Genomic DNA, 16317 nt, shown 5'->3' on the forward strand with positions numbered 1-16317 from the left:
AAGAGCGTCTCCAATGCAAAATTTTTAAAGAGATTTGTAAAATAAAAAAGTTAAATAAAAAAGTTTTAATCATTGTGGATGTAAGGTTTAAAGTTTGTTGTTAAAGAACAGTAATGAAATTTCAAAGTTGCTTTTTTTTTTGAAATTGATATAATATGCATGTAGTTATGTAATTACATATTATAAAACGAAACACACAAAAATTATTTAAAACTCTAGCTATTGGAGATATTTTAATAGATTTATAAAATGTTGATGTGGCATATTGAGATCATAAATTTTTTTTATAAAATTCTCTTTTTATGACTCTCACGTTCATATCTACACCTTTAGTGATTAACATAAGTGGAATTTTACTTGACAATTTCAGTACTCTTAATGCTGGTTCCCATGTGCATGGTAGACGAGTACCCCTAACGCTAGTCAAATATATAAATATGCTCTAAGCAATTGAGCCATTAAATTACACGAGTTAGAATTACCCACACACGAGTATTGATTATAGTGTGCATGGAAAAACAGTAAAACTAAATAATAATAATAATAATAAATTATTCTACTAAATGCCGATCTACTGCTCAAAATATAGTCATTGTCAGATATTGCAGTAATACTCTAATATTCCAGCAATTAGGGCATGACATGACACTGAATTGTTACAATTTGGAAGATAATTGGCAATGAAATAATTTTGAGAGAGCACTGAGCCGATCCATTCAAAACTTTTGGCTTCCTCGTGATTCACTTATGCACGAATGCAAGTGAACGCATTACAACAAGATGTTACATCTTCGATCTGCTGACACCATTTCTTTTTCTTGTAACTCAGACACCATTTCTATAATATACACAAGCAACAAATAGATAAACAATTTCATAATGAATTGGAAGTTGGAATAGCATGTTGAACAAACTTTACATACAAAAAAATCCAGTTAAACCCCTTGACTATCAACAACGCGAACACCGGAGTGAACTGCGTCGATGGATAAAAAGAAGCACCTCAACACCTGGAAGCAAATGCAACAGAAAGCGCACACAAAGAACTCAAGTTGCAAATTGTTATATACACTTCAATGTCATATCATAAACTCTGCCAAGGCTGCAGCTTTAGAAGACCAGTGGGATGATATTAGAGTTGAGTCTGATCAAACCATTGACTCAAAGGGCCAGAATTGACTGAAGTGCACTACAATCTCAGATCATGCTGCGATGATTATTATCACAATGAGTAGGATAATGCCAAAAATCACCAAAAGCAGGCACATCTGCATAAAACCCAGCTAACTCAAAAACACAACATATTCAAAAGATTGATACTCCTTTTTTTAGAAGCAGAAGTCGATCTTACGAGGGACGAATTTGACTTTTGGGTTTTTTCTGCCTTTTTAAGCTGAGATTTTGCTTGTAAAGTTGCTGCATGAGAACTCTCGATGTGGGAGTTGATATCATCTGCAAGAAACTAAGAGTTTATCAAAAGGAAAACACAAATGAAGATGAACATTACAAAGTTAATTTTTCTCACCAATTACAATTCCTTGATCATTAACCAACACAGCAAGGTCCTTGAAGATTTCATTCACCTGACCAATCTGCTGCTGAATTTCTTGAATGCCCTGTTCTCTCTCCTCGATGATTGCCTCATTAAAAACAATCTCATTATCCAACAACAACAACTCTTGCCTATACAACAAAAAAATCATGAAATTAGGAAAATATCCAAATGCATCTCTCGAAAAACAAATGCTAGAACTCATCACAAATTCTCCTAAACTTGTACAAACTTAGATACCATTCAGTCACAGAGCAGGTTTTGCTCATTACCAAGAACAATTAGGGGAAAAAAAGACCTGCAATTGGCATTAATTATTCAAGTAACTTAACAGCCTAATATGGGATGGCTATGTCTACTTATATGATCAAATCCATATAGATAGTCAGTATGTGTATCAAGTTAAGCGCTAAAGGTACAACCTATTCAAGTGCTACACATTTTTGTTGGCTTTGATGTTTCATGTAAAATCACAACACTAAAGTGTTTTAACTCAAGCAATTGTCACCTAAACAGAAATTGCAGCGTTATCACTTAGCTCAAGTATTTGGTGCAAGCCTTCATGATGACTGTGTATTATAGTTCACTCTCATGTTTTGGGGATAAAATTCAAACCTTCTGAGGATCATGTGATGCTGAAATCCAGATTAAAACTGGTGATAAAAATCAAGGTCTAACTAAGATCAAGTTGGCAGTGGTCTGAACCGTGGAATTGCTAGGTAGACAACCAAGATTGAACCAAATTTGAGACAGGGCCACTCATATGTTGAAGCTGCTGCAGCAGCAGAAGTGTCTCTTCTCATGTTAAGTCCAACAACACTGATGAGTATAGCATGATTACTTGTGTTCCTCTGACGGCCACCTGCAAGATTGACGTTGATCAAAGGTCTCCATGTTTGCAGCCAACCCAAGAAGTAACTAACTCGTTGAAGGCAGACTTCATTCAACCATCATCTGGACAGTTGATCTTGTCATATAATCAATTGCCTGGGGCATTCATTTGGTACTTTTGATTTTGCACAAAATCAATTGGTTCTTTATTTTTTCATGGGATAATAATGTAGTAGATAACTTTCAGGTTCAGAAACATCTGGGTATTAAGTTGTTATAAGAAGTAATAGCATTCCTAACGACACAGCATAGATGGAAAAAATCTGTCATTCATAAATATTCATATAAAAGATTATGAAAGTAGAAAATTTTGTTAAGCAATTTGTCCAGACAAAATAAATTTTTTCATGAGATAGAAAGTAATTGTAAATAATTAGCAAATAACCTAGAAACATCATGTACTAGGAAAAGACATGAGCTAGAAATCACCTTCTAGAATCTGCAAGCAGAGCACGCTGTTCGCGAGTTTTGCTAGAACCAGAGTCAGCTTCAGTTGCATCATAGCTGTACAAATATAAACAGGCATCGAAGGAAACTGCAGTAAGTTACAAGAATAATCACAGTGAAAATTAAATAAATTAAAAAAAAATGGCTATACTTAACAGCTGATTGGGATCATTAACCTAATTAAATCTACTTGTTCATATAGCAATACCCATGCCAACTCCCTATTTCCCCCTTGTTAGGAAACAAACAACTCAGATATAAGCACTTTTTCTACCAAATACTCATAAAGGGATTCTTGTCAAATAAAGAGGCCAATAAATCAGTTGGAACTAGATGAGAAGACACTTGTGTCAAAACTGAAAATAACGATCCACTGAAATACTAATTTGAAAAACTGAAACAATGATCTTATGAGTGACCAAAGTTAAAAAACTGACAACAAGCAAAACCAACCAATGGAATCTACCATATGCCACCACCATTGAGATTAAGGAAACAATGCAGCAGTTCAAACCAAAAATCCAACACAATACAAATTACCTTTGAGGGAAATTTGCTTCTGGAGCCAATGGGGCAAATGCAGTCTCCCTCTCAGCAGCCAGCCTCTGAAATTTCTGGAACTCCTTCAAGATATTTTGAAAATCCTTTGCAAGTTTTGCATCAGCAACTTTTTTACTCGCCTGATAGATTTAATAAATGCTTGAACACATGCAATCATTTAATCACAAATTTCAGAGGGTATCCACTGTATTTGCAGTGAGAAAGATCTAAGAGAGATGATGATCCATGACGCAACAACAACCAAGTCTTTATCCTACTAAGTAGGTTTGGCTATATGAATCCTCATATGCCATTGGAGTCAATCCCCTACTGTTTATTATCTATATTTAAATAAATTTTATCATATTTTATCATTGATAATCAAGTCTTCTTTGGTCCCAAGGACCAACAAGAGAAAGTAGAATAAGGCAAAGTTTGTTTATGGTTCAGAGTTTATTGGATAACTTGATGAGCAGGTGATTAAGTTTTTATTTCTTATTATGTTAAACTTGTGAAAAATAGGCATCCATTTCTTACTATGGATAAAATTCCGTAAAAATGACGGACAGCAGAAAACCAATATTTTACTCATTGATAAGCTGATTCATTGTGGAATACATGTTGCCATTTTTCAGTTAAGATAGGAATTGAAGGAACGGATAGAAATTCTGACATAGTTAATGTAATAAAATAAAATGATCACAAAAAAAACTTTAAAGAATGGAACCTAACTTACAAATGATGTTTTCCTAATAAGAAGATTAACAGCATAGTAAATGATGACAAATAAAAAAGAATTTGATAGCTTAAGAGATATATTCTACAAGGATGTGAGCATGAGAGTTGGTTTTTATCATTGGCAATGAAAAATTATAAGAGAGGAAGGAAGAATTGATTGAAACAACAGTATCATCCATGATTAATTGATTTTATAAAAAAAAAATAAAAAATATAAGTTTCTCCTTGCTAGAAGCCTAAAAAACTATAGGGTTGTATTTTTGGTCTGTCATGTCATTAAAACACCTTTATTATCAGACAAGTTTGTAAACACCAATTGGATAATTGCATGAGAAATCATAAGAAAACCTATAAATCAGGAGATTGGAAATTCAACTAAAACTAAAGCTATACCAATGCCACGAGAGTAAATAAGAGAAAAAGTATATGGAAAGAGTTGAAACTTACACTGACTTCAACACGATGATCTGTTTCACTAGCTAGTTTAAGTTTTGCAGAAGTGTCTTTAACTAATTGTGAAATTTGTAATCTAGAGTTATTCCTGCCAAGAAACATATTAAATCAAGTAATGAGTGTGAAATAAGTTCCATGGAAGAATTGATTTTACATGGAAAACATCAAACATGCAGCTAGTACATGAAAGAAACTATTTCCAGCAAAACCAAATGGAAAAATGATCTAACTTGAATAGTAAAAAATGGCATAAAGAACTAGGACTGCAATTAGAAGTTTTCTCAGAGATGCCCAGTAAAGGGAATATAGTTCATCATCATCATCATCCTAGGAACTTATCAAAACAACCCTACCTTAAAAAAAATTATAAAAAAAAAGTCAAAGGAACCACATTTCTATAAAGAAACTAAACATTCGTATTCTTTAGCCACATTAGAGCAATCTAACAAATCTAGTAAGCATTTTATTACATTAAAGAAATCTTTTAAAGATGGGGAACATTCAGATTTATAATTTTGATGAAGAGAAGGATGGTAACCATTATTTACTATTCATTGGATACACAGGCAGACACTTTTTCACATCTTAAAGCTCTCACTCCATCATATCATGTTTTTTTTAATAAAAAAAATGAAACTAGGTGCAATTTAAAGTCTCTCTTCCCTCTCTCAATTTGGAAAGAAATTGATTTCTCTTTCTCAATTTTTTTTTTAAAAATAATCTCTCTCTCTAGTTGCCAATTTGGGAAAAAAAAAATCAATCTCTCTATTTGGGAATAAAACGATGTCTTTCCTAGTTCCTCTATTTGGAAAATAAATAAATCTTTCTCTATCTCCCTCTCTATTTGGAGAGAAATCCACTACTCACTACCTCCAGATTTGGAAGTTGTGCTTCAACCTTCACTTAGGTTTGGAAGTTTCGTCAGATTTGGAAATCTCTTCCATTACCCATCTCAATTCATAAGATAGACGATCTACTTTCGCCAGCTTGGAAGCTTTCTAGTTCTGGAGTGGCTGTTGCTGCCTTGTTTTGAAAGGGGATTTCCAACAAATAAGGAAGGTGATAAATCTCCTTCCTTTCTATATCTACCTCCCTTTCTCAGTTTGAGCAACCCACTTGCTCATGTAAGACAACCACCCTCAAGGTTTCATTTGGCTAGTGTATTAAACAATTGAGATTGTTATGAATTAAGTTCTTAGTGGTGGCAAAAAGGCAAATCGCTCGCTTCCAGCGCCTCCGCCAGCCCCTCCCCAACACGGAAGAGGTAAATCATGGGTAGCTACTAGCCTTAAACAGTTGAATAGTATATGCGGAGGGCAAGCACCCAACTACTTGACCCCCAGACCTCATAGTGACAACACCAACATGCGCTAGCCAACTGTTCGTCCCAAGGGGACTATGAATTAAGTTCTCAGTGGAAACTTGGTAGGTTGATTGATGATTTGAAAGTTAATGTTTTCACCTACATTTGCATTAGAATTTTCTCTAAAATCCTAATGCTGTGTTTAGGGCAGCAACTTAGAGGGCAATAGATAATGGTTTTTGATCAAGTTTTGATAGATGAGTCTCCTTTTTGAGATAGGATCCTCATCCTTTTGTTCATGGTTATAAAAGGAGGACAATAGAGAGCTTGCAAAGGTTGGCTCTTTGTGCTTAAATTCTTACATCTATAAGCTCTCTCATAGTGATCCTAAACCTCAATTATAGTGCTTTTTACTCGCTCTCACTTGTTCTCATTCGTTATAGTAAAAGCAGTCGACGATCTAATCAATTGAAGCTTAGTTTCAACTAAGTAGCAAGCCACAAAAATATTTATGTTTGTGGTTGAATTGATTAGAAAATCAATTAAACGTGTTAAGTCATCAAGGCAATCAATTGAATCCTTAACAAGATTTAGAAAGAATACCAGGAAAGTTGCAACTATCAGATCCCTTAAGCGATAAAATGATTCGGTATACTAAAGTCAAGGTGAGTCGATCGTGTTAGGTTGCATGTACTAGAATCAAAGAAAGATCATGAGTTTATAAGAAAAAGATATCTCCATTGGTATGAGGTCTTTTGGATAGAGCCCAAAAATAATACCATAAGGGCTTAGCCTCAAAGTGGACAATATCATACTATTGTGGAGATATCTAAATTCTTTTGGTCCTCTAATGAAGGAAGTGGGAGCTCCCATGTCTGGATCAAGACGACCAGACACCAAGCAGAGAAGTCCTAGTCGATCCTAGAGGCAGGAAAGTCCTGTTGGGTCAAGGATCAAATGACATCAAGCGGATAGGCTTGAGGGGGTGGTCCTTCATTTGAGGGAGGGATTGTTGGGTTGTAATGGTTGCAAACAAAGTTCCACATTGAAAACACATGGAAATATCATGAACTTATAAGGGAAAGATATCTCCATTGATACGAAGCTTTTTGGGTAGAGCCCAAAAATAAAACCATGAGGGGTTAGACCTAAAGTGGATAATATCATACCATTATGGAGATATCTAAATTCTTTTGGTCCTAACAGATCTAAGTAGTCGTTGTCTTGGAGAGCAATCGACTTATAATAAGTCAACTCATAAATTCATTGGTAAATTGAAGACTATAAAATGTAGTCAATGAAAGAAAAAAAAAGTGAACTTGAAGCCAATTTGGAGGCTATAAAAAGAGCACCATGGAGAGCATGCAAAGGCAAACACTTTACGGTTAACTTCTTAGATCTATAAACTCTCTCATTGTAATCCTAAGCCTATTGTTGTGATTCTTAGGGGGCGTTTGGTTTAGGGGAATAAGAGTGGGGAATGAGAATGAGAATCATTGATTGTCATTGTTAATGTTTGGATTATAGGAATAGGAATACAAATAAGGGAATGAATCCTTAAAATAGGGTAATAACTCATTCCCATGTACCTCCCCTTCAATGAGTCATTACCCTATTTTCATCAATCAAAATATTCCCTTATTCCAAAAATACTCTTGACCTAAAACTAAAATTTTCTCCCTTAATATCAAATATCAAAATATATTTATTTATTTATTCTTTCATATCACTTCTCTCTCATCATATTTTCTCTCTCATCATTTTATCACACACTTTCTCTCTCCTTAATTTCTCTTATCACACTCTCTTTCCTCTTTTTTCATTACGCTTTCTCTCTCCTCAATCTCTTCCATCGCACTCTCTTCCTTCTTTTTTTTCTCATCATACTTTCTCTCTCCTAAATCTCTCCCATCACACTCTCTTTTCTCCACACTTTCGCTCTCATCACACTTTCTCTCTCGTCACACTCCCTCCTTTTTTTCCTCAACACACGTTCTCTCTCATCATATTTTCTCCCTCATTATACTTTCTCTCTCCTCAATCTCTCCCATCACACTTACTGTTCTCTTTTTTTCTCATCATACTTTCTCTCTCACCATACTTTCTCGCTCCTCAATCTCTCTCATCACACTCTCTCTCCCCATTTTTTTCTCATTATATTTTCTCTCTCTTCATCCTCTCCCATCATACTTTCTCTCACATTATACTTTCTCTCTCATCTTCTCTCATCATGCTCTCTCCTATCACTCTCTTTTCTCATTTTCTCTTATCACACTTTCTCTCTCTTCATTCTTTCTCATCACACTTTCTCTCTCATCATACTTTCTCTCTCATCATTCTCTTTCATCATATTTTTCTCTCACATTCATCTTTCTCTCACATCTATTTTTTTCTCTTGTTTTCCTTTAAGGGTAAAAAAGGAAATTTTGATTTATTCCGATAGAAAATATGCAACTAACCAAATATTGCTTTTACGAGTGATATCCATGCTCATACCCATTCCCATTCCACAATATAATGATTCTCATTCCGATTCCTATTTCTAGGAAAGAACCAAACGCCCCCTTAGTTGCTCTCACTTGTTCTCATCCATTTGAATAGTCGTAGTCAATAATCTAGTCAACTGAAGGCGAGTGAACCAACTAAGAAGTTGACTTAGACTAATCAACTAGCGAACAAAATATTTCTATTTGTGGCTGAGTTGATTGGACAGTTGATTCAATGAGTTGAGTTGAGTCGACTAGGTAGACAATTGAATCTATAACAAGAGTTGAAAAAATACCATTGATTGAGAGGTGAAAATATCATTGATCGGAGAGTAGTCGACTATGATAAGTGGAGTCGATTCAAAAATCTATTGGCAAACTGAAGACCGTAACAACTACAAAAATAGACGGTTGGAGATGCAATCAATCGAGTGATTAATGACAAAATAGAAAAGTGAAATTGAAGACAACTTGGAGGCTATAAAAGGAAGACTATGGAGAGCTTGCAAAGGCTAGAGCTTTATGCTTAACTTCTTGCATTTATAAGTTCTCTTATTACAATCCTAAGCCTTAATTGTTGTGCTTCTTACTTTCTCTTACTTGCTCTCATTCATCATAAGAAAATTTTGAAAGAGATTTCTCCACCTCCAAAAGCATCCAAAAAGTAGAAAGTTAGTGGGCATTCAGAAATGACTCACCGAAGAGTCGTAGCTCATGGATTAGGAACAAGGGTTCCAAATCACATAATCAATCATGTTACATTTGTATTCACACTTTTTACTTCCCGCTATGCTTATCGTGTTTGATTGGCCTTGCAAAAGTTTTAGCAAGAGTAAAAAGTTGATGCTATTTGTCCTCTCTAGCCATCCTACCATCATCCCTACTGGTCCTAAGACTCCATTGGATGGACACCAAACTAATAGAAACAAAGAGCATGTGGCCACAGATAGATTTATTAGTGAGAATATGTAAATCTTAGGGATGTATAACCCATAATGTCTGAACTATTCAGTTCAATATTTTAACCTTAAGTTCTCACTTATCTATAATAATAAGAGAACTAAAATTATTATTTTTACTGTCAAAGAAGGATGGGTATTTCGTAAACCTACTAGAATCAAAGACATTTACTTTTAAATAAAAAAAATCATTTTTTGCAAGAACAAACTTTATATCAAAACCTCAAGAATGGTACTTTCTCATTGAGCATTTGAGAAATTTTAAAAATAAATAAATCCACTTATTTCCGATGCTAAGGCAAAAGCACGAGACTTCTTTTAAATATTAAAAAAATGCAAGAATCAAAACTTAAAAATAAATTAATTCACTTATTTCTGAAGCTAAGGCAAGAGCAAGAGATTTCTTTTAAATAAAGAAAAAAAAAACTTTGGCGCAAGAATAAGTTTTATATCAAAACTTCATGAATCGTTACTTTCTCATTGAGCATTTGAGATTGTTAAAAATAAATTAATCCACTTATTTCTGATGCCAAGGCAAAAGCAAGAGACCTCGTTATGCTAGCTTTGTAGATTAACAAGAAAATATAAATAGACATGAAATGTTAACAGCCATGGTAATCATCTTATGGATCAAGTAGTGGTTTAGTTTCTTATCCATGGTAAATTGGAGTTTCTCATATATCGAGAACAAAGTCAAAGAGTGGGTCAAACCAAAGCTAGATCAAACGATATCAACATGAACCTGCGTAGCGAGATTAAATAGACCAATAGGAAAATAAATGCATAGAGAATTGCGCCCTCACAGCTTATCGCGTAGCTGGGGGGTGTCCTTGGGGGTGCCGATCGTGTTGACGAGGCGCTCGAAGTTGCGAACGGCCGTGGTGATCTGGAACAGCCCCGCGGCGACAGCCTGCGTCTGATCCTGCCTTCCGTTCGTCAGATCCCGCCGGCCGGCGAGCGGTCGCCCTGTATCCAGATCCTGGAAGCTCATTCTGTCTCCCTCAATTCCAACCAGAGAGAGAGAGGCCCGCTGAAGCAAGTTCGAACCAAAAAAAAAAAAAAACAAAAGCCAATCGAAGGAATACGAGACCGATCCCCCGAAAGACGGTTGGGAATTCGCGTGCGAAATAGAAGAAGCCACAAGATCAGAACCTGGCTTGATCGAGAGACAATGAAGGAATATAGGGATCGGGAAGAAGGGAGATTGGGAGGCGAAGAGGCCAAAGCGAAGAAACCAAAATTGGGAAGAAAACAATGAAAAAGGAACAAACCAAGAACAGTAAAGCGATCGACAAGGCCGACCACGAATCGACGAATAAATATGCCGCTGTAAAAACGATAAAAAAATAAATAAATAAATAAATAAATAAATAAATAACGATGGCGAGGCTCTCCTCATTCACGTCACAACTTAAGTAACGATTATTTTGCGTGTTGCGTCGTGCGCGGGACATGAAGAGATGCCACGTCAATGTCAACGTCAGCGTCAACGTCTACGGAACGTGTACTGCCCGTTCTGTTGATTTGAGTTTCATGTATTTTAGGGCATGTTAAATCTCTAAATCTCATAATTTACCATGTCAATATCACGTAAAAATAAAAAAATCTATTATTCTCTCTATAATATTTTTTTTTACTATAATCTTTTTATGTACCTCTATTATAAATATTTAACTTATATTATAAATCATAAATCCAAATGTAACACTACTCTATCATTCATTATAATCTCCATCTTAAAAAGAAAAAAATAGATTTGAATTTTTAATACTATTCCTAAATTATAAATCTTAATTCTCAATGGTTTAAATTTTTTTATTAAGATTTTTTGATTTTATAAATCTCTCATAAAATTTACATTAAAGATGCTCTTAACTAGCATGACCGTTAAATCTTCGGTGATGCGAAAATCAGTTGACATGACAATGATAATACGAAGATATTAATATAGAGGTAGAGATAGGATCAGACTCACATTTTATAGTTCAACTTGTTAGTAATTAGTCATAAGAGTCAATTATGAGATGATTAAATTTTTTGAGTTACTCATTGAGTTAGACTCGAATGAACCCATCGATTGGATTGAGTCCAATCTGAATTAGATACATTGGATTAATGGGTTAGACTCAATAGGTTAGACTTATTAGGTTATTGGATTAATGGTTAATTCAATATAATAATCTAACCCATTAAGAGAAATACAAAGAGACAAAAACCCTTGATATTCATTTGATGAATATAAATAGATTTTAGATTGAATTTTTCATTAGATGAAAAAAAGAGACTCTTGATCTTCCCTTCTTCTTCCTCCTCTTCCTCCTTGGTCGAATCTTGATGTTTGGCCGAACCTTCCAAGTGACTAGCACCACAAAGTTGGTTATTCTCCAAATTGAGAGTTCGTGTGAGACAAATAAAGGATATGTTCGTGTGCATACCGTAGAGGCACGAACACTTAATCGCGTTGAGATCTGCATCCAAAGAAAGGTTGCTGACATGATTGTGAAGGGCACGCATCAAAGGTACAATCCTCTCATATAAGACTTAGTATATGGTTTCCTTTCACATGGATCTTCTGGAGGAACTAGATGTTTTCCGCTGCACTTTCGTGTGTTTAGCGCCCTAGTTCCTTACAGTTGTATCAGAGCCACTTACGAAGGCATATACTAAGTTGTTAGAATTTTTATATGTGATATAGAAATTTTATGATAGGTTTACTATAATTTGTAAAATTATAAGTCTCGACCAAAAATTGGTGTTTTGTTGAGAACGAAACATAGTTGGTGTTGTGACCAGCAAGGTCTCTGCCAAAGGTATTTTGTTGGGAACGAAACATAGTTGGTATTGTGGGCAGTAAGGTTTCAGGTATGGCAACAATTCATACAATGAGTGTGCGAAATAATTTTTCGCTGGGGGCGCTGCCCCCTCAACCCCGCAACGGGCGCTGCCCCCTTGACCCCGCCCACTAACCGGCTAACGAGATCACCATGGCGTTACGGCTCATAATTAGTTGTTGAAATTGTTGGTGCAATATTCTCTAGGTCAAGGTTGACCTGGTTGACTGAACTTGAATTAGTTCAAGCTCGAGTCTTGATGTTTGGGTTTCGATGTTTGACAATACATGGAGATGACACATGGAGATTGCAGGTGCAATTGTTCATGTGGGGAGATTGTGAAGGAGAGTCAAGTAGGTCAAGGTTAACTGGATACTTGATTGGAAAATTCTGGTGAGTGAAGCCAGGTGAAAATCCTAGTGAGTGAAGCTAGGCAGAAGGAAAGTCCTGGTGAGTGAAGTCAGGCAGATGAGAAGTCCTAGTGAGTGAAGCTAGGCAGAAGGAAAGTCTTGGTGAGTGAAGCTAGGTAGAAGGAAAGTCCTGGTGAGTGAAGCCAGGCAGATGAGAAGTCCTAGTGAGTGAAGCTAGGCAGAAGGAAAGTCCTGGTGAGTGAAGCCAAGCACGGGAAATCCAGGTGGATCAAAGTTGATCGAACACCTGGTGGAGATAAGTCCAAGTGGGTCAAAGGGATTGACCAGACACTTGGCACGAGGAGAAAAGTCCAAGGGGTTAAAGGGATTGACCGGACACTTGGTGAGGAAGTCCTAACAGGTCAAGGGTGACCGGATGCTAGGTATGATGTACCAACAGGTCATGGTTGACCGGATGTTGGTTTAGGGGACTTTGGACTTGGTTTTGGGCAAAAACCTTGAGCTAGATCGATCAGCCGATCGATTGGCTCATGCCCAATCGATCGGCTGGTCGATTGGATGAGTCCTCGTGACAAGCCTCCTCCTAATCGATCAGTGGATCGATTGGGAGAAGCTCGCGATCGCACAGAATAGCTCTGGATCGATCGGCTGATCGATTCAGAGCCTCCAATCGATCAGCCGACCGATTGGGAGCTGCGATTCTGCGCGATAAGCCCTGGATCGATCGGCCGATCGATTCAGGCAATTCCTAAGAGCACAGAGGCGCTCTGGATCGATCGATCGATCCAAAGCCTCCCCAATCGATTGGGAGCAATCCAATCGATTGGGATTCGACCGTTGGCGCTGGATAAAGACGTTGGCGTGCGATTTCGTCGATAGAACACACACAGAACTCTTGGCTTTCTTCTCCAGCGACACCAGCGATTCCACAGCTTCTCCACAGAGTTCTCACCGCTAGTTCTTGAAGATTCTTGAAGGCTTGTGCTGGTGCATGTCCAAGTCAAGAGGCGAGAAAGAAGTTAGGGTTAGGGTTTCTTGTGCAAACTTGTAAGATCTTATTGTATTTTGTTTCCCTTTCCTTTCTTCTTGTACTGAGAGCTTGTAAGGCTTCTCCGCCTTCGGTAGTTACCGAAAAGGAGTGTTTACATAGCGGAGGATGCGTGAGTGTGTGAATCTTTGGACTAATCACCTATTCTTGAGGTGGATACCAAGTAAATCCCTAAAGTTAGCGTTGTTGTGTTGTTTCTTATATTTCCGCTGCACATCATCCCAAGAAGCGAGCAACGATGAGCACGAGATCGCGCCGAGCTATTCACCCCCCCCCCCCTCTAGCTATATTTTCGGTCCCAATAGAAATTATAGTAGATTTATGTCATAAGGATATTGTGAATATAAATATGACATGGTGGATGGTTATGACCTTTAACCCCAATATAATTGGATGTGTTGTAATTCATAATACGATCTGCGTGTTATGCCTTCATATTTTATCACTCTTGTTGTAAATTTAGGCTACACTCGAATGTAACTCGAGTTTCTTTAGTTTTTGTAATGTACAAATTAGAGAATAATTAGTCTATTGCACAACGGTGAAAAAGGAAGAAGGACAATAACACATGACGACTAAGGAAACACTTGGAGAAGATGCTTAGACCTAAGTTGACTTTTCGATCTTCTCATTGGCTTGAGAGGATTGTAGATTATGGGGTCATAATCATGTCACATTTAATTTAGTATATATGTTGATGTATGCCATGATATGCCATAAATGTATGTGATGCATGTGTAGCTATCATAATTAGGTCATTTTCATATGACTACTAAAGTTTGGTACTCACTACTACCTCGATCTTGTAGTCAAGTTTTGCTAAAGCAAAGTGACTCGTTTTATCTTGGTAGAGTGTGATAGGATAATTGTGATGTCCAAATATTAAACTTTGGGTGTGACTTAATTAAGTTGAGAACTTAGAGGCATATCCTATATGATAAAATTCAATTATACTAGTCTTGGATGATTATCCAAAGCTAACTCAAGATGTGTTATAATGTGGATTTCATAAGATGGGTCAATCAACAAATAGTCTTGTTCACTCAATGATACAAGAGTTACATAGGATGTAATTGGTAAACATTGTCTACCTAAGTAGGGGTGTCAATTCGGGTGGGTCGGGTCGAGTTGAGTTTTTTTTTTAACCCAACCCGAACCCGACCCAAACCCGAGTTCAACCCAAAACACCTAAACTCAAACCCGAACCCGACCAACTCAATCAACCCGAACCCGACCCATATAACCCAAAAATCTGATTCAAAATGACTTTTTTGGGTTATTTTCCCTATAATTCTTCACTTTTATCTCAATGCTCCATCATTATCATACAAACATGATATTAATATACATAAAAACATCTAAAATTTTAAAATAAAATTTGATTTAACCCTAAAAACCCCCCACAAAACGCTATATTTAAGTCAACTCGGGTCAACCTGAACCCGACTCGACCCAACCCGAAAATTTTTAAGTCTCCAACCCGAACCGGAAAATGCCCAACCCGAACTTGATTTTTTTTTAGTCGACTCGGGTTGGGTCGTCGAGTCGGGTTCATTTTTGACACTCATATACCTAAGTTATACAAATCTTAAGCGATTAGCCAAAACTAACTCAAGACAAGGTATAATATTGATCTTATTCAATTAGTATACGTTGTCTACCTAAGTAATACAAGTGTTGGGTGATTAGCCAAAGCTAACTCAAGATGAGGTATAATATGGATCTTGTCCCACTTGAATGTCTTTGCTCCTAGGTTTAGAGCTCGTAGTAACTTGCTTCTACTAAACTTTAGAATTCAGTGGGAGAATCATTTAATTAAAGGCCTAATTAAGTAATCCGAATATGATACTTATTTCTACATTTTATTATTGTAGATCACCATGTCATTTAATACATCGAATACACTCTCACTACGATCTGTCCTTGATATGGACAAGCTCAATGGAGCTAACTTCCTAGACTAGTACAGAAACTTGAGAATAGTTCTCAAGCAAGAAAGAAAACGGTATGCCCTAGAGTAGCTCATTCCTGAAGCACCCCCCACTACTTCCACTAGAGATGATAAGAATGCTTATACGAAGCATCAAGATAATGCATTAGATGTATCATGCTTTATGCTCGCCACCATGAACTCTAAGCTTCAGAAGCAACATGAGAACATGGATGCTTATGATATGGTTGAACATCTTAGATAACTATATCAAGGACAAGCAAGGCATGAGAGATTTGAGATCTCTAAGGCACTGGTTCAATGAAAGATGCAAGAAGGCAGCCCCGTAGGGCCTTATGTGCTCAAAATGATCAGGTATGTGGTGAATCTACAAAGGTTGGGATTCCCACTAGGTCAAGAATTACCCACTGACCTTATTTTACAATCATTGCCTGAGAACTACAGTCAGTTTATCATGAACTACAACATGAATGAAATTAACAAACCACTATCTGAGATGTTGAGCATGCACGTTGAGAACTGCTGAACTTAACCTTGAGAAGACAAAGCCTAGTACCATTTTGATGATGCAAAAGGGCAAAGGCAAATGGAAGCCCAAAGGTAAGGGTAGGACCCAAGCCAAAGACAAGGGCAAGTCTCATGCATTGAAACCCAAAAGTGGAGTTGCTAAGGAAGGAACCTACTTCCACTGTAGTGAGACTGGACATTGGAAGAGGAACTATAAGGTGTACCTAGAGAAACTGAAAC

At 36.8% G+C, this 16317-nt stretch overlaps 1 protein-coding gene across 2 annotated transcripts; it reads right to left on the reverse strand.

The window, feature by feature from the left end:
- Positions 1–656: 656 nt before the first annotated feature.
- LOC122023998 (syntaxin-22-like) lies at positions 657–10671 on the reverse strand. 2 transcript variants are annotated; one of them, XR_006123283.1, is made up of 8 exons: positions 10173–10671; positions 4616–4709; positions 3431–3570; positions 2873–2947; positions 1526–1683; positions 1352–1452; positions 924–1268; positions 657–838 (listed from the first exon to the last, which is right to left on the reverse strand). XR_006123283.1 is itself a non-coding variant. In XM_042582477.1 (7 exons), the coding sequence occupies exons 1-7, from the start codon at positions 10358–10360 to the stop codon at positions 1203–1205; spliced, it is 822 nt and encodes a 273-aa protein (XP_042438411.1). In that variant the 5' UTR covers positions 10361–10671; the 3' UTR covers positions 847–1202. The 2 variants fall into 2 exon arrangements, 1 of the variants encoding a protein (XP_042438411.1); XM_042582477.1 differs by lacking the exon at positions 657–838 and having other exon boundaries at positions 847–1268.
- Positions 10672–16317: the final 5646 nt, after the last annotated feature.

Source organism: Zingiber officinale, chromosome 9B (genome assembly GCF_018446385.1).
Source record: "Zingiber officinale cultivar Zhangliang chromosome 9B, Zo_v1.1, whole genome shotgun sequence".
NCBI classification, from domain to species: domain Eukaryota; kingdom Viridiplantae; phylum Streptophyta; class Magnoliopsida; order Zingiberales; family Zingiberaceae; genus Zingiber; species Zingiber officinale.

Excerpts from the sequence above, each read along its gene's own strand:
- LOC122023998 (XM_042582477.1), bottom strand. The coding sequence starts at position 10,360 with ATGAGCTTCCAGGATCTGGATACAGGGCGACCGCTCGCCGGCCGGCGG. Across the intron at positions 3,571-4,615 it reads ATCATCGTGTTGAAGTCAGT|GCGAGTAAAAAAGTTGCTGA; the intron begins GTAAGTTTCAAC and ends TAAATCTATCAG. Across the intron at positions 1,684-2,872 it reads CTGCTTGCAGATTCTAGAAG|GCAAGAGTTGTTGTTGTTGG; the intron begins GTGATTTCTAGC and ends TTTGTTGTATAG.